The sequence below is a fragment of the Archocentrus centrarchus genome, chromosome 7 (genome assembly GCF_007364275.1).
Source record: "Archocentrus centrarchus isolate MPI-CPG fArcCen1 chromosome 7, fArcCen1, whole genome shotgun sequence".
NCBI classification, from domain to species: Eukaryota; Metazoa; Chordata; class Actinopteri; order Cichliformes; family Cichlidae; genus Archocentrus; species Archocentrus centrarchus.
Window position 1 is genome coordinate 15066252 of NC_044352.1, and position 24673 is coordinate 15090924.

The following is a 24673-nucleotide window of genomic DNA, read 5'->3' on the forward strand; positions in this document are numbered from 1 at the left end:
CACCCAGAAAAATAGACTTTCTTTCTCAAACTCATTCATGCCTTTTCCCATCAAGAACATCTTTCCCAGGGGCAATGTCAGCCTTTCATAAGCTTGTAAGTGTGTGGCTCTGGCTGCATTTAAATGCAGTCTGAGTTTGCTGAAACATGTATGCAAATATTTTAACATTGCGACTGCTTTAATACAGTATTATTAGTAAATGCAATGATTCATTTTCTCTTGTTTTTTTTTTTTCTTTCTGCCACTCACCAAAAATAATCCAAGAACAGTGAACAACATGGGCATTTTTCCCCATTTTAGGACATTAATTATTCACTGCAGTAATTTTAAGGTGCAGTCCTAGCTGTAACAAATGTATTTTGTGTTTGCGTGCACATTATCAACCAGGAGAAATCCTCCAATGAAGTAAATCAGGATAAATTATGTACCAATGAGACACATTTTTTAATCACAAGGTTTTAAAATTATCTTTGTGTGTTTTGATTATTTCCTTTAAATATGACAACTGTCACACACATAGAGTACTCAGTTTACACAGAAATATCATTTTAGCACAGCTTATTTTAATTAATTACATTAATTGATTTTGGTTGGTTTTGGTTTAATTCGGAGTCTTTGTCTTAAGTAGACTTGTTTATTTTATGTTGGTCCTTTTTAAGGGTTTGGTGCAACAGTTTTTATGTGTAACTGGCAGAAAAAAAAAAAAACCACTTGAGGATTTTATTCTGCTTCATTCAACTGGGCTGGCATGGCATTCCCCTCAAGGCATGTTGCTTGAAAGGATTAAGGCAGAAAATTGGATTACAAGAACAGTTTCTTTCTGTTGAGGGTAAACTCAGTTTGTTTCTCATTTTTTCTAAGAGCTGTACATCAACATAATCACTTTTTTTTCTCAAGGGGAGCTTTGTTGTATATAAATATTATTACATGTGTTTGTTGATGCTGTGTGAGTTTAATCGCAATGATTTCCATGAGTATATTTAGAGATTAATGTTTCATATTCTCACAAACTGAGGGTATTAGGCTAGTTCAGATCAATATAGATGAAAACTACAACATGGAAAAATAGCTATTTTTAAATTCAATAAAAAATATCAGTATATGTAATATCCTTCTTTGGAAATAAATAAATAAACACATAGTACACTATTGGCATCAAAAACCACTTCTCCCAAAAAGCTGGCTTTGGTCTGCAACAATCTATGTATACTGTCCAGAGTTACATTTAATCTGTTCTAATCTGTTTTTACTCATTAGCAAACTGTTTAACTAGCAAAAGCTTTTGCTAGCATGCCATCCATGCAGGTCAAATTCAGGCCTTCTCTTTCCACTTGTATAAATATTCACTTTTGACAGCAGAAGTTGCAAGAGTTTGCCCCAGATCCTGTGAGGAAATTTGGAGGGCATGCCTGCTTTTGGGATGAATAAGCTTAGAGATGTTTTTCTAAATCCTTTTAATGACTCATCAAACGAGCTCTTTAGAAACAATAGCAGTGGACATGTTTCGGTGTAAACTTGCATGTGAGCGGGGTACTTATCTTCATCACCAAGCACATAACAAAAATAAATAAAAATAATATTTTAAAAAAGCTCTGTATATGATACATCACTCACTTACAACTTTACAGCTAACCAAGTATACATTAGCTGTATACTTGGTTAGCTTGGTGGCTAGCGTGTGGAAAGAGGTTGTAATGCCATTTACAGGTGACCAAATCTTGATTTTAGTTACTTGTTAGACTGAATAAAAATTCTGGTTTCTCTAGTGAGCTATGTCAGGTAGGATCAAGTGGTGAATCCAGTAACAAGCTTATGACAGTAAAAGATTTTCACATCACGTTCGTTACAGCTGCCACAGTGTGAGCGGGCAGTCAGATACCTAAACTCAGTAGCCTGGGTTTGAGTCCCACCTGTGGCCCTTTGCTGCACATCTTTCTGTATGTTCTTCACTGGCACACTATCAAATAATGGCCAAAAAAATTTATTTTAAAGAAGAAGGTGATGAGCAAGAAGAAAATTATAAGTATATGAAAGTGCCATTTGGCCAAAATGTGCTTTAGTGTTTATGATTTCAGTTTAGTTTGGAAAAGATATTTTATATGTTTTTAGTGTTTTGCTCACCATGTCATGTTTTCCAGGCTTGACATTAAAAAAAAAAAAATTAAACATTAATAAGTAAATTTTAGATTAATGGCTTCACATACTACTGACTGAGAGATGTATGCATACATATAATTTAAGGAGGCAGATACTGAGTTTTCCTGTGAACACCCTGTGCACAAGAGGGACAGTGACCTTTGCTTTTTTAAAGGTCATGACATGAGCCACCCCATCACACCACAGGGATGAATAATGAGGTGGTATTCAGGGCGCCCGTGTAGGCGCACTGAGCTAGCGCACAGAACAACACTATACACCATAACCACTGCCTGAGCCAGTATAATACCTTGAAGTAAATACATACCATCTCATTATAGTTGTGGCCCATTTAAAGAGAGAGCAAGTGGATGGATTGATGAGATCCCTGGAGCCTGCACACTGACCACTGGCAATCAGAATAAATGAGGTCTAATAATCAATAAGCTGGCCAGAAGGGACTGTGAGGTGAGAAGAGGAATCTGTTTTTAGGTGAATCAATCCTGCCGCACATTTAAAATACTGAGCTTTTATGTTCTAAAAAAAAAAAAAAACTATTTTTGATTGCCTTTGCTTGTAAATTGCTTTCCTATTCAGCTCTGTACTGATGAGCCCTATTCTAGAGCTGTCTGTAAATAATCTAAATTACATTCATAACTCAATTTCATTCAAATGTTCCTGTAAATAAATGCATTTAAATAAATGTATACCAAAGAAAATGCAATATAGTATCTAAATTAATGGCACTTATACTGGCTTCATCACACTTTTCTAACTGCTATCATATCACTGATGTTTTAACATGTAAGCAGCATTTCATTGCTCAAAGCATAGCTGATATCATCGCCTCTATTTGCAGTTGTCAAAAAAATGTAATAGCGTGAACACTTACAGTGCATATTTCTACTATATTAAAGTGGAAATACTCACAGAAGGTTTAAGCAAATATAAACAGGCATACAGAGAAGCACTATATTATCATAGTGTCACTTACATATGTATTGCTAAATCCTGTGTTCTCTGTCATTTTACCAAACCAGTCAAATCTACGGGTAAGCCTTGGGAATGTTCATAGTGGCTTATTGTACCAGCAGGGTTTGTCACTGTAGCCACCAAAGTGCTGTTTGTATCATCTGTAGCAGATGGCACAGGAGATAAATGAAGGTCAGAGGTTAGCATTTTATTATGAAATATGCATTCACAGATGAAAGCAAATATTGAATGCAACCCTTTTAAGAATAACCCAAAGCCACCATATTGTAACTCTGGACTGAAAGCATCAAAACAAGCAACTATGAATAACCAAAGTAGTTTACTGTAGTTCACTTAGGGGAGTAATTATTTGACACTTGAGCTGAGTGCTTTTGTCCTTTGTTTAGCTATCTGGATACAGCCCTATTTATTTTAAAGTTTCTTCATATAGCCAAGAGCAACATTGAAGTTGCTGCTATGGTAGGTCCATATCAGCTCTTGTTGATCTCTACAGGAAAGTCAGAATGACATCCAAGTCATTGAAATTCATTCTTTGGAGGCTGTAAGTACTGCACAAAACTCTCTGAAATAAATACTCAGGGCATTACCAGAGTCAGTAGGACTCATTATCTGTGCAACATGAATGTCTCAAATCCATCTAAAAAAATAAATAAATAAATCAAAGTATGGCAAGTTAGAGAGCTGTGGCAGATCAGAGAGTCTGTTTGAGCGAGTTTAGAGCAGCATTGTTTGAGGGCTTGTTGAAACAGTTTCATACCAGAAGGAACCATCAGTCTGATTTCATCCTGTAGCCGCACTGAAAGCTAACCTTGGGCATCCGGGTCTTTTTTGACTTGCCTTGTAGTGGAGCTCAAGGGCTGCAAAGTCTCGTGCAGTCACAGTGAACAGCTTGCCTGGATCCCATATGTCATTTGTTTAACATAAAAGTATAGAGTTTCACAGAGCTTTTATAACATGTTAATTACCTATTTTTCAGGATGTGATAGGCAGAATTTTTTTTAATGTTTAGACAGGCAAATAAGTTTCTGTAAAGGTGTTGAAGTTTGAATCTTACACATGTGCACCTTCTGCCCTTGCTAACATAACTGCAGTCCACTGAGATGGACATAATCCGGTCACCTGATACATTTGCATAGATGCACAGTTTCTTTCCTGCTTTATTGTGGACACAAGTAGTTATGGAATTGTATATAGGGTGTTATCTCATAGTGGTGCATTATATGAAGCTGACATGTTAATGCCATGTGTAGGATTTTAATGTTGCTGCTTCCCTGAAATTTCACTGTTGTATCTTCAGCTGATTTACAGCTTAATAAACAGAAAACACACTGGTCATTGGTTTGCAATGTCCAACTATACAGATTAAAGTGATAGTAATACCAAAGAGGTTACAAGTCACTCAACAGTGAGTGACAGGAAGAAAGGCTACACCAGGGCTGTCACATTCTTCAATTTCTGAATGACACTTGTGACCAAAAGATGAGATGGTCACGATGATGAAGTTGGAATGAGTTCTGGACATGTTGTGCACATTTCATTTATAGATCGATGCACCTGATGTATGTATGTGTTCGATTTTATTTCAGAATTTCAGAAAAGCTCCTTCGTCACATTTACGGTCAACTCTCTTTATTAGTCCAGAAGAACCCAGTGTTTCAATAAGCAACAAAACATTATGTAACATCACTTCACCGCTGTGCCTGCATGTTGTTTTAGTACTTCCTTCCACAACTCACGGGTGTGTACAATTTCTGTTCATCTCATCTGAAATTTTCTCCCGCTCTAAAGAATATTTAAGCCAGCTTGACCGCAGAAATAGTCAGGCACTCATCATCTATTTGTCATCGTCTTCCAAAATTAACAGTGTGACTCTTCCATACAGGGGCGTGTCCAAAGGGGTGCAAGGGGTAGCACTGACCATTGGTGAAATATGATTACTGTTAATCTTCAAATGCCCAACACCACTGGATGAGCACATGAATAGAGCCAGCATGAATGCAACTTACTCAAGTACTTTACTGAAGTACACGTTTAAAGCGCTTGTAGGTCATTTATTTAAGTGTTTCTACCCTATGCTATTGTCTGCTTTTACTTTAACTATATTGTCAAATCAAACATTGTAGTTTCTACTCTATACCATTTATTTTATACCTTTTGTTACTGATTATTTGGGGGTGGGGGGGTGGCTGTGTCTCAGGTGGTAGAGCAGATGATCTACTGATCAGAAGGACAGTGGCTCAATCCTTAGCTCCTCCTGTGTTTTAGCTGAATCATCCATGGGAAAGATGCTGAATCTCGAGTTATTCTCAATGCATCCATCAGAGTGGGAGTGTGTGTCTGAATGTTAGATAAAAGTGTTTAGATATAGATAAAAGCATTGCTCAAATGTGTTTGTGTGACTTAGTGGATGAGACTCGGATTAGAACGTACTTAAAGTACTTAAAATTGAGTAGAAATGTGCTACATAAGTACCTGTTAATTTGCCATTTAGATAAATTGCATTAATATTATGAAGTGTGCAATAATACAATGTATTTGATTATGAAAGTGCCACATAATGGCTATTTAAAATATATTTTGATTTAATAACTTGTACTATTAAGCTACTTAAGAAGTGTTATAACTTTTACGAAAGTTAAAAAGTCTAAATGCTTTTTTCTACTTTGCAAAACAAAATTATGTTTAACCTGCACCACTTTTTACATAACAAATCTGCAATATGGCACCGCTTGAAATCCTCAGTGTTTTCTACATTATTTACACCAATTCTATTATATTCTGCTTTCCTGTGTTCCATTCCTGCTGTTTTTCTTGATCCCCACACTGTGCCGCCCCATTAAAATAAATCTTGCTTCCATTAATCGCTCATATGATTTAGTTTTGGCAGCACAGTGGCGCAATAGTTAGTGGTCATCATTGTTGCCTCACAGTAAGGTCTTGGCTGGGGTCTTTCTGTGTGGAGTTTGCATGTTCTCATTGTGTTTGTGTGGGTTCCTGTACTCTGGTTTCCTCCCACAGTCCAAAGTCATGCAAGGGTAATTTAAGGTTAATTGGCAATTTTAAATTGGCCACAGGTGTGACTGGTTCTCTGTTTGCTTTTATTAGTATTTGACAGATTGGTGACTTGTTTAGGGTGTACCCCACCTTTCGCTCCGTGACAGTTGAGATGGGCTCCAGTCCCCTGTGATTGGATAGATTCATTTCAACATTTACATTTGAAAAGATTACATTTTCTCCTTGCAGTAAGAACATTCTTACTATTTTTAGGCACTACTGTTCTGTGACACCTACTTTCAACAGCAACAGTGTTTGGAGTGACTCACTAAGGCTTTGATCGCTTTGTTAAGACCATGATCACATCGCAGAGGCCAACAGTAGGAGATCCAGAAACAGAGCAGCTGAAATGGAGAAAGAGAAAAGGCAATAGTGAGACATCTCTCTTCTAATCCTCCCACTGAGCTGCAACATCTTTCCCACCAAGTCATCTTAGATTGGAGATTATGAAATACAGACTGTTCTAATCCTTTCTTCCCCATCATGTTCCTTCCCACAGCTCACTCTAAGCAGTCCAGTCATATCACCCAGTCTGGAGAGGAATCTAAGAACTTCTTTCACACAAACTGTTTCAATGCAGTTGATTAATTAATATGTGTAAATGTCGTAATTATAATTTCACACGTTCCAAGACCTTAAGTTTATGTATGACAGGAATCAGGAAGTTAGCATAAAAGTTTGTCCAGGATTTGTAATGACAGAAGTTTAACTACAGTATACAAAGAGAAATTAAGCAAATTTCAATAGTGTTGTAAGGGTTGGGATAATGAAACAGAAACTGTTGCAAGTGAATAGTGTCTCCAACTTTTAATTTAATTTATGATGATGAATGTTATTATTAATTTATTTCGCTCCACTTGTAATGGTTTTATAGCATCATTACACTGCTGCTGGGCGGCAGTGCACTGGACACCCAAAACTCCTTGGTTAGGTATGACCATCCAGGGATCAGAATCAGCTGATCATCAGCATTCTTCACTGGGAGTGAGGACAGAGAGCTCAGAGACAGCCACAAGCCAGCAGCCTCAGTATGAGCAGTCATGACGTAGTTATGAGGAAAATTAGGGAGATGAGTTGAGAAGTTATAAACATGCTGGAAGGTGACAAGGTAAAATGTGTCAGGTAAAGTTGGGTGTACAAGCAATTCATTTTTGGTGAATTATTTGTATTTCTTTCCAGTAGCAACATACTTTATGAGTTGTTTGAGTGAGAGAAGTTTGGGGAAAATGCAAAGTTTAATCTTTTATTTTATTATGAAAATCTGAAATCGGAATGAGCCAAAAACAAAGAAGCAGGAGCATCTCTACAAGAAACCTATTGCACCTTATGTGTATCTTGGAGATTGGGACAACTTTGAGAAAACATCAGTGTTTGACCCCCTGGACATGAAAACACTCTGATGTGCATGCACCACTGAGAGAGGTTTGCTAACTCGATGAGTCATCTGTGCTTGCACTGTACTATATTTTACATTTCCCTATCATCCTACAGGCCACAGCAAGTGTCATTTATACAACACAAGAACAACTTGCATGTATGATAAATATCAAAATCTACTCTTCTCTGTTTGACTTTGTCCAGACCAAAGTATATAGTTGCCAAGATGCTACTTGCAGCTGTAAAATTATTATGCTTGACAAGCTGATTAGAATAAACATGTTTCTGTATTTCTTTTCCCTGAGCCATTCATTTATTCATCATTATTATTCTTTCTTTGTCATTTCTCAGCTCCATATGTTGTAAAATCTTTTATAGATTAGTGAACTCTGACTCACACACTGCCAGAGTCCTCCCTTTATCCACACTTGTTCATTCTCCACACCCACTCATAGCAAGCAACTGGCAGACATAAAGAAACAGGGAGAAAAAATAAGAGATTCTTCATGTAATATGATAAAATCATCCTCATTGACCTTCATACAGCCTGGAGTGCTCATAGGTGCGGATGAATCATTTGATGTTCCCTTGTTGAGAAGAATAAACTGGCTGAGTGTACAGATGAGTTATCATAGAGTCTTTTTTCTGGCTCTGCTTTTGCTTTTCCTTTTCTGAAACTAGTAAGCTGGGGGCGCAAAACTTTTCTTTAGAGCTTGTTCCACTGATTAAACTTGAGGTCTTATGTGTGTAGCTGTTTTTCCCACCTGCCTTTACATCATTTTTTCACCCTTTGTTTCTCAGAATAGTCACACTTTCTGTTTCTGTCTGTTCACCTACGAAGAGGAGTGATATCTAACAAATGAGGCACCCAGTTTATGAAGAAACCTTTGACAGAGCACATATCACAGTTTCCATAAACATATTCATCTTTAAACCTTTCCTTTAGACAACACAAATTAATGTCAAACTAACACTTAAAACATTAGAAAAGTAAATTTAGTTTCAGCTGAAACCTTCTGCAGTTGTCATTACTTCCTGCCCTGAATCTGGGAGGTCTGTTAGAATTTGCTCCCCTTTGGACAGAAGCCAGGTTAGCTGTTTCCCTGTTTTTTCTCTTTATACTAAAATGTCAGCAAGAAAGCAATACATTTTCCCAAATGGCACACTTGCTTTGCAAGTCACAGAAATTGTGGCCCTACAACATATTCACTGTTGTGTTGTAGGGCAGCTGAGACATCCATGGATGGATGGATGGATGGATGGATGGATATTCATTATTAACAGCTGTTAAGCAGCTGTGATAGGCTCCAGGCCCTCGTGACCCTGAGCTGGTTAGGCATGGAGCACTCACATGTTGTGTTTTACACAACATGTACAATATAATACAACACTACAGTATAAAGTATCTGTATTCCTGTTCATATTCTCACCAAATTAAAGTCTCTGCTGGCTTATATGAATGTCAACAACCACACGAACATGGTGGTCTCATTAGCTGCAGCGTTACACAGGGAATATCAATTTTCACCTGTTCTGTTTGCCAACTACTTGTACGTGTTGGAGCAGAAGATGCGTAAATTGATTTCACATGCAGCAACACTGGTTTGTTCAACATGACAAAGATTTACATCTGGAAATCTCATGCTGGTGTGATTTTTCCCTTTATACATCCTTTATTTCAGTTATAGTGTTAAGATCTGTTGACAAGTTGATGGAAGTTCATGTATTTATATTTTTATATCTTGGGACTCGTGAAGGGTTGTTAGCAAAGTTACAGCCAAGCAGACAGTGGGGCCTTATGCAAACATATGAGGGAATGTATAAGCTTACAACAAGTTGAGACAGTTGTGCGCAGTGTGTGGGTTTATTGTTATTGTGTTTTTTGGGTAGCTATACTGTTTCACTCTGATAACAAGCCTTTTGTCGTCCATTCTGACAAAGCAGTACTGGCAGAATGTTAACATCCAGCCATCTTTTTCCCTTATCCAATTCAGGATCTCAGGGGTGCTTGAGTCTATTCCAGCTGTCATAGGGTGAGAGGCAGGGTACACCCTGGACAGGTCTCCAGTTTGTCGCAGGGCAAGCACATACAGTAGATATTCACACCTACAGCCAATTTAGAATCACCAGATAATCTGACGTGCATGTCTTTGTACTGTGGGAAGAAACCAGTGTACCGTGAGAAAACCAAAGCAGGCATTGGGAGAACACGCAAACCAAACGCCACACAGAAAGGCAAAGTTATCAGTTTTGCCAATATTTTATCAAACAAATTACAAATCCCCAAAGTTATTACAGCCAGTGCAGCATTAATGTCTGTACCGGACACAATGTGAGTCAGACCAAAGAGATGAAGTGAAACCCAGTGTTGCCTTCCTCAAAAACTACACTGAAACCAGGCTTGCCAGGTTAGGGGAATTAATCATTCATTTTAATGCCTGCCTGCTTTTGAGAGGCCAATTTCCTGTGCCTCTTAATTTCAGATGTTTAAATCACACACTGAAGGTCCCCCAGATAATTTTAATATTTGTTTGAAAGACATGGGATATTGGAGTAAATTGGGAGCAGTGTTTAATAATGATGTGCTTTTAGAACAAATAAGTTGAGGAGAATATTACATTAGATGTGTGTGCCAGACAGTGTGCTACACATTAAAAGCACTGAGGCAAGACTATCAGTGACCTGGTCTCACTTGGTACATGTCAAATGACATGTCGGCACTCTCCAGAAGAGAAGACAGGAAGGGGAAAACAAATAAAAAATGTAACAAACATTGTAAACTGCAATGTTTGTTACACTGAAATGTTAAAGAAAGCAAGAAATGACAGATTTCAGGGACGGTTTTACATTTAAATTTGTCAGTTTTTGACAGAAATCATGAAAATGTATTGTTCTCACTGTTAATTTCTGTGTAGAACAGATAGAGACAACAAGCTATGTGCAACACAGTGAGAAAGACTTTCAGTGAGGAAACAGATTTAAATGAATCAAATTACTTCATGGAATTAGCTTTAATTCCTCAGTTGCAGCATGTGAGGTGAAAATGGTGGAGGTATGTGTGTGGTTGATGTAATTGTAAGGCTGGTGTGCAGCTGATTGGTGCAGTTCTCTCACGTGCAGAAGTTCATTTCTGCCTTCCTCTTTGGCCTCCAGCAGCTGCTGGATAATCCCCTTGAGCCTGTGTCCTATTAAGCTTTTAAAAGCCGGTATAAACTGTTCATTTTTTAATAGCCATGTCACATCAAGGGTACAAATCTGCACCACCCACTGCCTTTCATCTGCATGCTGTGGTACAATTGCATCACAGTTGCTGTGTGCAAATTAATTAGGAAATACAGGTGTCTTCAGCTCTTCCTCTGCAATAATATTGTCTTTCTGAATTGATTATTCCTAATTAATAAATCCTATATGTCTGTCAGGTGGAAGCAGAAGGATTATGGAAGACATCCTGTCTTGTCCCAGTGCCAAAGAAGTTGTCTCGATCTGTCTTCGGTGATTATAGGCCAGTTGCCTTAATATCTCACAAAATGAAAATCCTGGAGAAACTGGTCTTGGGCCATCTCAGACTTCAGACTCCACTGTCACTTCCTTCTCTATTCCAGGCCCTTGTTAACCAGTCAGCATTTGACTGATGCACGGGTCATCCATGTCCAGCAATGAGCAGTTGGGATTTTGGAACACTTTTGCAGTGCGTGTAAACCCCTCTCTGTTTGCTGTCCAAGTGGGCATGTGTACACAGACGGACCAATTTGCGGGATCATAAATGACGCTTAAGAAGGTGTGTGTCTGAGTGGGTGGTAAGCAGCACAGCAGTACCACAGGAGACTATATTCTCACCTTTTCACTTTAGACTGTACGCTTCTGACTTACAGTATAACTCAGAGTACTATCATCTGCAGAAATTCTCAGATGATACTGCAATGCTGGGGTGCATCAGTGATGGGGAGGAGACAGGGAGAGTACAGGGAACCAGTGCACCACTTTTTGGAGTAGTGTGGTCATAACACCCTCCTCCTAAATGTGGCCAAGGCAAAGGAAATGGTATTCCTATGTACCCAAACCTTGCGTGTGTGTACAAATGGCAAATAAAGTCTTGAAGTCTTGAAGATTTCAGGGTGAACGAGACCAAGACGAACACCATTTCCATCCTGGGAGAAGAGCACAGAGAGCTACACATACCTAGGTGTTCACCTCGACAATATGGACTGTAGGTGTAACACTGAGACTGTCTACAGGACAGAGCAGACTCTCCTTCTTGAGGAAGCTTAGGTCATTTAATGTAAACAGTAAAATGTTGCATACCTATTGTTAGACTGCTAGTTCAAGTTTCTTTGCAGAACTCTGTTGTCGTAGCAGCATCAGAACCAGTGACACAGGGAATGCTGGCTTGGTGCTGGGGACTCTGGAGCCCCTACAGTTAGTTAGGATGTCACACAAACTGCTGAACATCCTGGAAAACAGCTCACACTCTTTTCACGACCTACTAGTCATACAGCTGAGTGGATCCTTCAACCCTGCTGTAATAATGACAAGCTCACTTTACTCATTAATTTGCATGCTCTATTGCACAGAAGCAGTATTTCAAATGTCTCAATTTCCATTTCTATTTTCTTTTTTATATTGCATATGTTTTATTTTTATCTATCTATCTATCTATCTATCTATCTATCTATCTATCTATCTATCTATCTATCTATCTATCTATCTATCTATCTATCTATCTATCTATCTATCTATCTATCTATCTATCTATCTATCTATCTATCTATCTAGTGTGTTTTGGACAAAATACTCAACATAGAGGATCACTTTATCTAATTTCCTCTCTAAACGTGTTAGAAAGTTTTAGTTTAATAATTCTCATATTACTTCCCCTGAAGCACTGACTATAAGAGTGACACCACAATCTGCACCAAAACTCTTGCTTCTCTTTCTTTGGATAATAAACCTTTAGTTCTCTTTCTTTACCTCACTCTTCACAGCAGAGTTCACCTGGTAAACTACAGACATTTGCGACATTTTCTTTTGCACAGCTTAAAGTCTCAGATATGAAGTGTCAGATGTAGTGAGCATCTGAGACTTCAGAGTGCATGACCCCTGCATCACTGTTTAATGTCAAAATCAGTGTGAAGGTTCTCAAACTTCCATAAAGACTTTTCTTGACCATCTGTCCACAGACCACATCTAAGAAATTACACACGTAAAAGCAGGCCACTGAATTACAATGTTGTTAAAGATTAGTTGTCTTTAATCAAAGGATAATATGTTACATTTCTGGTGCTTGGTGTAATTTGCTGCTGGCTTTTTATGATGTACCTTTAGGGAAATATTCTTTCCCACAGAGGAAAGCAAAGGGTGTCACTACTATGCTCTGTGGGAAAGTTGTTGCTTTGTTTTGAAGCAAAGTCTCCAGCGGTTTGTGCCAGCCAGAGTAAGAAGCAATATGTTTACCTTTTTCACTTTCTGGGAGGCAAAGATCTTTGATTCCAGATCACTCAGTACAAGACGCAATATTAAAACGAAACAAAGATGTTGTCCTGCTATCTAATAATAATCCTTAATTGTTTAAGAATGCTTAGCCTAAGGCAGCAATACGACATGTAAGCAATTTAAAATGGCACAGACAGACAAGCATACTGCTTTATGAGTTCACTTTATTCCTTGGGTTGGTGCCAAGCTTCAACTTGTAGCCGCTTATAAGCTCAAACTAAAATCTTCAGACAGCGCGAGACCAAGACCAAAATGATTACACAGTCCTCGGCTGCCAGACTGATTGACTCTGTTCTCTCTTTTTAAAACAAAAACAACATTTTTTCTTAATCACCTCTATGTGAACTGCAACCTGCAAATTTGTCCTGTGCTGTTCAGCAGTGAAATGCAACGAAGTTTGATGAAACAATAAAGAAACTGATGCAAATTTTAACTAGATAGAATTATTGTTGATTGTCAAACAATAAATCTGATGTTTGCATGCAATGACCTTTAGGATTAGCAAGGCTCAGACTTTATGTAAGCAGTTTGGATGCCTATTGTAGTACCATTAAGATGCCTATTGTAGTACCATTACTAGGAGTAAAAATTTTAAATGAATGTTATATTTCATGGGATATTTGATAAATGCAGCACTGTGGTGAAATGAAATAATCTGATCTTCTTTCAGTGAAGAACTTTAAACAGAGAAAGGAAATATTAGATACCTGTAAAGCTAGAGGTCACCCAGTCATAACAGTAGGCTTGAGTGGCCCTGAGTTCTCCTCCTATTTGGACATTCCCAAAACCTTCCAGGTGTTAAACATTGGGAAACAGCTAATCTATCAACAAAAAATAATCAGTAACAGTTCTACCACTGAGACGGGCATTTGTGTCAATTACCATCATTTGATAAAAGCTAGAGTTTGCTTCTTTTCTAGAGAACCTACACCATCACTGAGGAATTGAATATTGGTCTGTCATCAAAATAAATATAATGTCTGATTGTCGCCCACTGGGGCTCAGAAATAATGAAGTATTTGCACTGCATGTCACTGGCCCAGTAACACTGAAGCCTCCAGCAGAAAAGACCTCTGAGTACTATTTCAGAAGAAGCTGCAGAAGATTTTACACAAATGAGCCCTCAGGTTAAAGGTGGATCTTTGTGCTTTAGGCAGGATGATTTCAGAAGAGAGGTAAAGAACAGTGTTCTACCTGTACAGGATTACTGAGCACTAGGTCTCAGACTGCTCGCTTACTTGTGGCTGCTAGGGTATTTAAAAGTAGAATGAGAGGCAGAGCCTTCAGCTTTCAGGTCGTTCTTCTGTAGAACCAGCTCCCAGTTTGGATTCAGGAAACAGACGCCCTCTGTACTTTTAAGATTAGGCTAAATATATAATATAATAATCCTCTAGTATGCGCATCGTCAGGCATAAAAGGCATCAGAATTTGAAGTTTTATGCAACTTCAGTTGCTCAATAAATTTAAACATCACTATAATTATGTCAGCATGGTGGCAGCTCTGAGAGAGTACTCTGAGCTAAACCCTCATCACAGCTGGTTAATATGCAATTAAGCTGATGTTTAGTATCCTATTGTTGCATGATAGCATGGTAACATTTTCGAGATTCCCCCCAAAAATGCAAGCACACCTGGACTCAATGTCAGCGAGAAAATGTTGATAGTTTGCAGATATTTAAAGCTACCAAAGTACTTGGCAGATCAAAATTTTGACTTGATGGTGCCAGAAAAAAAACTAAGGGATCATCAAATCAATCAATAATGCTCCATCAGAAGAGTATTAGATATGCTTGAATAGTTTCAGAAACCCCTCCTCCTCCCACACCTTTCGGATGCAGATTTAATCTCTGAAATTGATTGAAATGTTTGGGTCTCTGAACATTTCAGCAGCTTTCCTAAAATAAAAATGCTTTCAAAACTTAAAATAAAAAGCTGCAGCAGTGTCACATATTAGAATGCTGAACCTTTTGGACAATACATAGTTTGCATTTAACACTTTATAAAACATGCTTAAGTAATGCAAGGCAGATTAATTATTAATGTAGAAATTTTTGCACCATATTCTGTGAATTTTCATTGCTCACTAAGAAATGAAAGACACTAGGAGTTCATGGAATCATCGTCATATTACAGTTACTTTATGCAATGAATGATACAGTCATCAGAGGAGGATTAGTCCAAATGCATTTGATTTAAAAGTGAAATAGTATCTGTTCTCATAGAATAATGAAGCTGTTTTTACTTATGATAATTTGCTAATATCTACATGTTTCTTACTGAGAAATTATACAACAGTATGTGCAAAAAATTAAGAAATTCAATGATAGAAAAATACACTATAGGTCAGTCTTTTAGCACCCATGCATGTCACAGTGATGGAACAAAAGATCAAACAAAAGCAAGACCTCTGATCAACTGGTTGCTGAAACTTTAAAGTGTCAGTGAAGGATTTGGAGAGCAATATGACTAATCTGAGGATAGGAATACAGAAGCAAAGTTTGATTTCTGCAGCTTGCAAATGTATTATAGATGACTTTTGGGAGTGAAAGTGAATTGATTTGCCATGCATTATTACTGTGGAAGAGGTTAAGCTGTATGTCTGTGTAGGTTCTTTGTCATCCAGGTCATAGCTGCCTCTGGAGCTTGAATAAAGCGACTGGACTACTTTTAATTTTCTTGAAGGCATTGCACCTGTCATCCAAAAAGCTTCTTCAGTTCTCAAATCAGAAGATCTAGAGACCCAAGTATTTAAACCCCTGTGGGGTTGTCCCTGGAGGTGGTTGTAACTCACTCACTCTTGTTCACATGCATAATTACATGTGCAAACATGTGAAAGAAGGCATGGGTCATCACAGTTAGTGGTTTTGGGTGAGTGTGTGTTTCAGTGGGTGGTAGGAGTCAAAGAGTAGGTACTGGTCTGTGTGTGTGTGTGGGCTTTTGGTAAAACTTCACCGTTGAGGCTTCCATCTTCCTCAACAGGCACAGCACAGTCCAGGAACAGTAACTTATTATTCCTGGTATCCTGCCTGGTAGCCATCTATGTCCACCGTGGACTACTTCACCAACTTTCCGGTGTCTACAATGCTATCCTGAGCTCCCTCCCCAGGCGCCTCAACCTCCATTCACACCTTTCTTCAGGTGACCTTAATAGGTCACTAGATAGAATCGGGTGAAGTCCCAAATTGGTTTCACCTGAAACCACTGATTGTAATGATCCGTGCCTTCTTTCACACCTTGGCGCATGTGATTATGCACATGAACAATACTGAGTCACAACCACCTCCAGGGAACAACCCCCCCCCCCCCCCCCCCCCCCCCCCCCCCCCCGAGCTTTAAATACCTGGGTCTCTCCATCTTCTGGTTTGAGAACTGAAGAAGCCTTTCAGATGAGAGGTGAAATGTCTTCAAGAAACCCAGTCACCCAGGTGCATCAAAACCAGAACAAACAGACTCAAGAACAGTTTCTTCACCAGAGCAATCGCCACCCTGAAGTCACACACTCACCCACCCTAACTGTGCAATACCCACATCTCTGTGCAATATTATATTATTCATACTGAACAATATCTATCACTCCTATATTGTGTATGTAACAACATTATAGACCTTATTCAAATGCTTATTTCTAATTACATCCACATGTGAACACACTTGCGGGCTTCACATGTAATATCCAATATTCATTCATTAGTGCAATACTCACCATCTTCATTATTATATGTATTTACTTATTTTATTTTTTACAACATATATATTTTTATACATTCTCTTATTTTCTGTATTTTGAATAATTTTATTTTCTGTATATATTTTTATACATTTTATTTTCTGTATATTTTATACATACTGTTTTATTTTCTGTATATTTTTAGATTATATCAGATTATTTTTATTTTAGAAAATCTTAGAAAGTTTGACTTTCTATTGCATGGCACTGAACAGGAGTGGCCCTCCAATGTCATTGTACATCCTTTATAATGACAATAAAGGCATTCTATTCTATCTATGCTATTCTATTCATATTTTTTTCAAGCCCCAAGAAGTGGAAAAGAAAAGCAGAGTATGAAAATTTAAAGAAAACACACAAATATAATGGCTCACAAAACACAGTAGAGGATATTTATCCCAATGCTAATAGATCAGAGCATCCAGCAAAGATCCATCTTTGCGACCATGCTATCTCTGACATGCAGCTTTGCTGGAAATATTTTAGAGCCACTCATTTAGGGTCATATTGCAGAATAAAGATCTAAAGACACTGAGTCAAATATGAGGCATTTTCTGTTAAGTTTACCACCCGAATGGCACACGAAGCAGCAGCATAAAGAGGAGTCTAAAAAAAATATTCAAAAGATGTCAGCCACTCATGTAGACAAAGGTATTTGTGACTAATTTTACAACACACAATCCACTGTGGGGGAAAAAAATGGGACCTTTAACACTTGTTATTTGGTTAGTGCTTAATCATGTTTGGAAGGCTCTGAAAGCACAATCAGACTTCACAAACCCTTCCTTTAATGTTATTAAATGATTTCATATCCTTTTAATGGTCACAAGCAAGTAAATAACTGTCCTTTGGAGCAAGCTTGAATTTATGTTCACATTTTAGTCATTTACACACTTTCCTCTTCCCTAGAATCCCACATCTCCTGTACAACAAATCAAAATTTTTACACCATGCCTTGGAGGATGTTTCAGCTATCAACTTGATGTCAAAGCATTCAACAGCATAAATTCTTGCAGTTTAAATAAGCAGTGCACTGAAGTTGCCCCTTCCAATTCCCCAAGCTGCAGCAGTATTATACACTAATTGTTAAAGCAAAGCAGAGAGTCAAATGGCAGCCAAACTGCTGTCACACAACACATAATCCTTAGAACGATGGACCGCTGTCCTAAAGACATGTTGAATGTCAAACTGGATTAGAAAACGTTTCAGTTGGATGTTGTTAGGATTTTACAGACCTGTTTTTATGCCTCAACACATGTTCAAAACATTTATTATTTCTGGATGTCTTTAATGGGGATGTATAATCCCATTTAAAAGAAGAATACAGAGTATCAGTGGTTACAGACAAAGAAAAATCCCAGATTGTGCAGATGTGAGATCAAGACGACTTTGTTACCAGGTGTTGCAGCATTAAGCCTCACGCTGCACTTTTTTTATTTCCACTTATGGCTGTGATTTAGATTATGTTGACGCCAACCACCTGAGTATTCTGTAATCCACCAGGATTTTTAAATCTGCATTTAAAGCTCATTTTCTGCTCTTGGCTTAGAATAAAATCAGCTTCAAAAAAAATTCAATTTAATGATGGTTTACAAAATATGGGCAGACACAAAGGAATTGTCAGCCAACACTGCAGTTCTTCTCAGCTTTACCAAAATTTATTGCCTCTTTGTTTGGATTTTGCATGCCTCCAATTTTAATTCTGTGGTTTATTCTCAGAACTCTCTGCTTCTGGGCACAGGAAGCCCTTTCCAATGAAACGGCTGTTAAAAACAGCAACAGACAAAAGCACTGCTCAGCACCAGACATAGTGTCAAAGACATAGTGTCAGTTATTTGCACTGGGTTTTTGGAGACAAATGTGCAAGCATGCAACTGTTTCCCAGCACATTCACCATACTTCATAAGACGAAGTCTCCACTGTGTGTTTCTGTGCTACATCCAACTTTCCAGAAATTAGTAAATGCAGGTTCCAATAAGGATTGTCTGTTATGGGAGATATTTGCATTTGGAGTTTCTGGCAGTCAGGTATAAAGTTGCTGAAAGCGTGTTAATTCAAATCTTGATTCATTTCTAAATCTAACCTGCTGTGACTGAAAACTGGGAAGAAATATCAGCTGGACTGCATACAGTGGGGTAAATAATTATTTGATCCCCTGCTGAATTTGTAACTTTGCTCACTTCCAAAGAAATGAACAGTCTCTACTTTTTAATGGCAGTTTCGTTTTAATGGAGAGAGACAGAATATCAACCAAAAATCCAGAAAAAAAAACACATAAAAGTTACAAATGATTTGCATGTCACTGAGTGAAATAAGTATTTGATCACCAAGCATAGTACAAACATAGTACTTGGTGGAGGAAACCCATTTCATTTTATTTTCTTTATTTGAAAGTGAATAAACTTACAAATTCATCGGGGAACCAAATAATTATTTCCGCACTGAACATGCATTCGATTTTTATTTGTACAAACATGCATCCTGCTGATTTATGACATCGCTCCAACCCTGTCCGTCTGTAGAGAGGTCTCGTGTGGGATTAACACGGCATTCGTGTTGCAGTAATTTTTTAGTTGTTGTGTTCTTCTAATCTTATGTGGGAAATACAACAGGCACATGTTGAATAAAAGATGCATTTTTCTTTTCGTTAGTACACCATGAACAGCTTCAGAACGCTAACATGACCACTGGATTCAGAAATAACAAATAAACAAAAAAACAAAACAAAACATAATGATACTTTTAGCTCCCTCGGGCTTCTATAATTTAGTGGTTCATCAGCACTCCTCTGTTATTGCCCAAGGAATGTCTCTCCTGAGACTCATGGGGCAAAAACAGGCTGTACTTCAGTGAAATGTAACCAGGCCAAGTACTTTAACAAAAGCAGATAATAGAGGAGTGTGTAACCACTGCTTGAATTGTGGAAGCTGGAACCTTTCCTCAGAGATTTTGGCTCATATTGATGTTAATAGCATCACACAGTTGCTGCAGAGTTGGTGGCTGCACATACATGAATACACCACATCCCAGAGGTGCCCTATTGGATTGAGATCTGGAGACTGTGGAGAACAGTGAACTCATTGTCATGTTTAAGAAGCCAGTTTGAGATTATTTGAACTATGTGATATGGCACGTTATCCTTCTAAAAGCAGCCATCAAAAGATGGGCACACTGTGGTCATAAAGGGATAGATATGGTCAGCAATGATACTCAGGTTGGCTGTGGTGTTTGAACAATGTTCTTTTGCTACTAAGTGGCCCAAAGTGTGCCAAGAAACTATCCCCCACACCATTGTACCACTACCCTTCTTTCATGTTGTTTACTCCAGATTCTGACCCTACTGAAAGAGGCAGAAATCGAGACTCACTGGACCAGGCAACCATTTTCCACTCTTCTGTTGTCTAATTTTGGTGAGACCATGCCAAATTGTAGCCTGAGTTTCCTGTTCTTAGCTGACAGGACTGACACCCAGTGTGGTCTTCTGCTGTTGTAGCCCATCTTCTGCAAGGTTGGACATGTTGTGCATTCAGAGCTGCTCTTCTGCATACCTTGGATTAGAACAAGATCTTTGGCATCAACAAGGCATTTACACCCCAGAGAACTGCCACTCATGGGATATTTTCTCTTTTTCTCTAAACCCTAGAGATGGTTGTGTGGGAAAATCCTAGTAGATCAGCAGTTTCTAGCAACCATGCCACATTAAAAGCCACTTAAATCACATTTCTTCCCCATTCTGATATTCAGTTTGAACTTCAGCAGGTCATGACCATGGACTTGACCATGTCTACATGCCTAAATGCACCGAGTTGCTGCTGTGTGATTGGCTGATTATATATTTGCACTAACAAGCAGTTAACAAAGAACAAACTCTGTAGTCTTTTCTTATCTCTTCTTCTTTTATTCAAGTAAATCACATATAAAACAATTAGTGATTTCTATTCATAAAGTGCCACATTAATACACTTTGCTTGAAGTTTTTCAAACTTGTGACCCTGCTGTGTGATCATCATCAACAAATGCAGTGTTCAGTTGACTCAATCTACTGATAAAGCATATTGATGAACTTTTAAGAAAAGTTCAAAAGTCTATATGAACACTTTTTTCTTCTTCTTCTTCCGGACAATATGACAGTAATGAATTGCTTCAGTTGTCTGAGTTAAAATAAACAAATCCAGTGTATCTTTCTTACTCTCTTTTGTAAGACATCACATATTATATTCTTACTTGTACTTCAGTGATACCAACAAAAACACTAACTGAAAATGAAATGTAAATAAAAAAGAGGTAACTTCCTATTTGTTGTGATCGATTTTTATTGTTAGGTGAGCAGAAAACCATTTTTAATTATTTTATAACATTTTCTTTGATGTGGAAATGATCTCGTCTCTAAGAATCTAGCCCTTTCATGCATAGTGGTCGCTGCAGAAGACAGCTCTTCAGAGCTGTTCTCTTGTATATGCACATGTTTTGTTGCTATATCATTGTCAGCTGACACAGTGGATGCTTGTGTATCCTCCCATACACTGCCACCTATTTGCTATTCATGGGACCAAGATCTCCTGTCATTCTCCCTTCAGCCCCAAGCAGTTGCAGCAGATGTGCTGCCCCTCCCTGAGCCTGGTTCTGCCTGAGGTTTCTTCCTGTTAAAAGGGAGTTTTTTTCTTCCCACTGTCGCCAAGTGCTTCCTTGTCGTTTTGACTGTTGGGTTTGCTCTGTAATTATTGTAGGGTCTTTATCTTACAATATAAAGTGCCTTGAGGCAACTGTTTGTTGTGATTTGGCGCTATATAAATAAAATTGAATTGAATGCCAGAAATGCTGAACATCAGAGAAATATCTAATAATCCTCTAGCAAGAAAGCCTTTTTGACTGTCCTTTTTTTTTTTTTGCATTTTTGGCCACAGCAGCTTTTATCAACAGTGGAGAGAGACAGGAAATGGGGGAAAGATATGGGGGAAGACATGCAGGCAAATTGGCGACGGGCCGGGACGCAAACCCACGCCGCCCACACCGCAACGCGACATGTGTATGTGGTCGCCGGCTTCACCACTAAGCCACCCAGGCGCCCTTGACTGTCCTTTTTGGGAAAAAAATTGCAATTAATCACAAGTCCATCAAATTGGACCCTATGCATCACTGGTTATATTTCAACTGCAATTCATACCATTACTGTAACTTTGCTGCTCTTGATCAACTTGTTCTGCAGTGACATTTTTAGTGTGATGTAATTGATATTTGCTAATAGAATGTTGTTAATAGTTTTTAAAAATGAAAACTATTTTATTTTACATATTATCTCCATAAAGTGAGTAAATATAGTGACTTGATATTTTGTAGTGTTCAAACGCAGCTTGTGATAGGAAGGCCTACAGGATAGTGGAGCATAAACCATCTGAGACAAGTGAGGATGATGCCAGTGGGAATGATGAAGACTGGCTGCCAGAAAAAACAAGGAGAACGATCAGGATTAGGCAATGCTAGCAGTAGTGACAGTGGATCTGAGGATGCTAAAGGAGCTGTGGGTGGTGAGGTGGCTGACGATGCTGAGGGGATCTGAGGAGGCACCACCAGACAAAGCTCAGGGACAGAAAAAAATGAGAAATGTCTGGAAATGTTGGAAGGCAACCTGCCACGTTTTCTAGTTTTTTCTTTTGTTTAGTTCAACATACTATAGCTGGCACTTTCTGTAAGGCCATGTTTAGCACCTGTTAATTGGTGCAAACATATTATTTTTGGTTTGTACACTGGATGTTTTGCCAAATTTCCTTAAAGTCAGCCTAAACTTAATTATTGAACTATTGTAAATGGCAGTAATACTCAAAAGACTATGCTGCGTTCTGACAGAGTGTTTCTTTTTTCCTAAAAATCATAGAAAGTCCACAGTTCATCAATCTGAAGCTAGGTTCAACATTTGCATTGCCTTGAAAAGTATTCTAATAGTATATAAATATATGTAAAGTTCTGTTATTGGTTTGTTGAATACAAATTTCTTTGGCTCAAAAGTCAAACGTATGGTATCCAGATTAGTGGACATGTTTTTAACTCCATGAAAAATAGGTTCATAAGAAAATTTCAATAGCATTGTTGCTGGGTTTTGTTTTGTTTTGTTTTGGGGTTTTTTTGTCATGCCTAAAGAGGAATAAAAACACTCAGGAAAAAAAAAATCTTTACTGAGGTTCCCATAATTCATGCATGAAAGGGTTAGACATGTAATTTTCCTGTTTGGGACACATACGCACCCAAGCCTGGAGGGAACTTGCATGAGTATTATGAACAGTGTAGTAGGGATTCAATTAAAGATTCATGGGAGTACTTCCAAATGTAAGGTGGTCTGAATTAAAGAAAGGATGTAATCAACTATTGCAAATTAGAAAGAAGTAACCACAGCTGTTTGTACATTACTGAAAGACACAGAAAAATGTGATTTTAGAATGGAGTCAGTTTTCAGAGGTGTACTTTGTCTGCTTTTCTGTTTTGGTCCATTGCTATTCCTGTCTGCCGGTCTAATTCACTGGTGGTGTGCACTAAGAGTCGCTCCAATGAAATGAGAATCACATTATTATTATTATTATTATTATTATTATTATTATTATTATTATTATTATTATTATTATTATTATTATTATTATTATTATTATTATTATTATTAAATTAAAAATGCATGTCTTACAAAGCTTTCTTATGTTCATCTTGGTCCACACAAAACCCACATTCAGCAGAAAATTGATACCAAAGTAAAACCAAAAATTTAATTTGGTAACATTGTTTATTTGATTAAACTAAATAAATCCATTTATAAAATCAAAATAATGCATAATAATGTACACCCTCTTTGATTTTGTTCTTCATACATTTCTGAGCCTCGTGATGTTTGTTTTACAGGACTGAAACTGACAGTTGAATGGCTGTGTGAGAAAGCCAAATAAAAATTTTAAGACTTTTTGGTGATGTGGCTGGCACGTATTGCTCTGACTAGTGGTTTGGCAGGACATTGGCCACACATGAAACCATTTAAATTGAAAATAAATAAATAAATAGATAAATCCCTGCCAAACTGGCCTCCATGACTAAGACAGCTAATTTGCTGCTTTGAAACTTGGCTTTACAGTTTTATTGTTTGGAGATTTGGCTCAAAGAAATGCTGTAGTCGTTTCAGTCTTTGAACTTTCTGTTCACTGTGTCATTATCATAGTAAGATGGCAAATGGATACACAGATCACTTTATTCCTGTTGATTTCCACCTCTCTCAAAATTGCCTGCCTTCAGCTACATTTTGCCTTTCCTGTGCATTGTCTCTTAGCAAGCTAGCATCAGTACAGGTGGTCAGATTTGTGCTGGCATTAATAAGGAGAAAATTCAAAGAAGGTGATGTCACTTTTAACTAATTTGACATTTATTGGTCACATCTGCATAAGTTATAAAATATGGTTTGATTAGGCAAGGATTTTTATGTGCAGCATCTTTTATGAATAAAACATAAGAACACCATCAGGGAATGATCTTAAGAGTAAATAAGAGTAAAGCTTTTTTTTATTTTTTTAAATGAGGGCTTGACACTTTAACTAAAGCCCTCGGTCCACAACAGCACCAAATCAAATATTACAGTGATGCTTTTAAAATGACTGAAAAGTCGACTTTGACTCTGCTGGTTGGTGTTTCTGTGTTTCAGGAGATGGGAACCCTAAAGAGAGCAGTCCTTTCATCAACAGCAGTGCAGCCACTAACATGGATAAGAGCCAGCAGTACGACGGCAATAACATGGCTCTGTTTGAGGTGGGCGCAGTCTTCAGTACCCTGTAATATTGCCTGCTGTGAAGTCCTTAGTGGTGTTTTTAATGTCAAAAATGTTAATGTGAAGGGCGCTGGGGTGGCCCGGTGGGTGAGCAGGTGACCATG

The 24673-nt window shown here is 38.0% G+C and overlaps 1 protein-coding gene across 3 annotated transcripts in view; it reads left to right on the forward strand.

Moving 5' to 3' along the window:
• The window catches only part of slc12a5b (solute carrier family 12 member 5b), a 43531-nt gene that overhangs the window by 933 nt on the left and 17925 nt on the right, over positions 1 to 24673 (forward strand). For all 3 annotated transcript variants that reach the window (XM_030732904.1, XM_030732905.1, XM_030732906.1), the window contains exon 2: positions 24447 to 24550. In XM_030732904.1, the coding sequence (XP_030588764.1) occupies positions 24447 to 24550 (104 nt within the window). The remainder of the gene's footprint in view (positions 1 to 24446; positions 24551 to 24673) is intronic.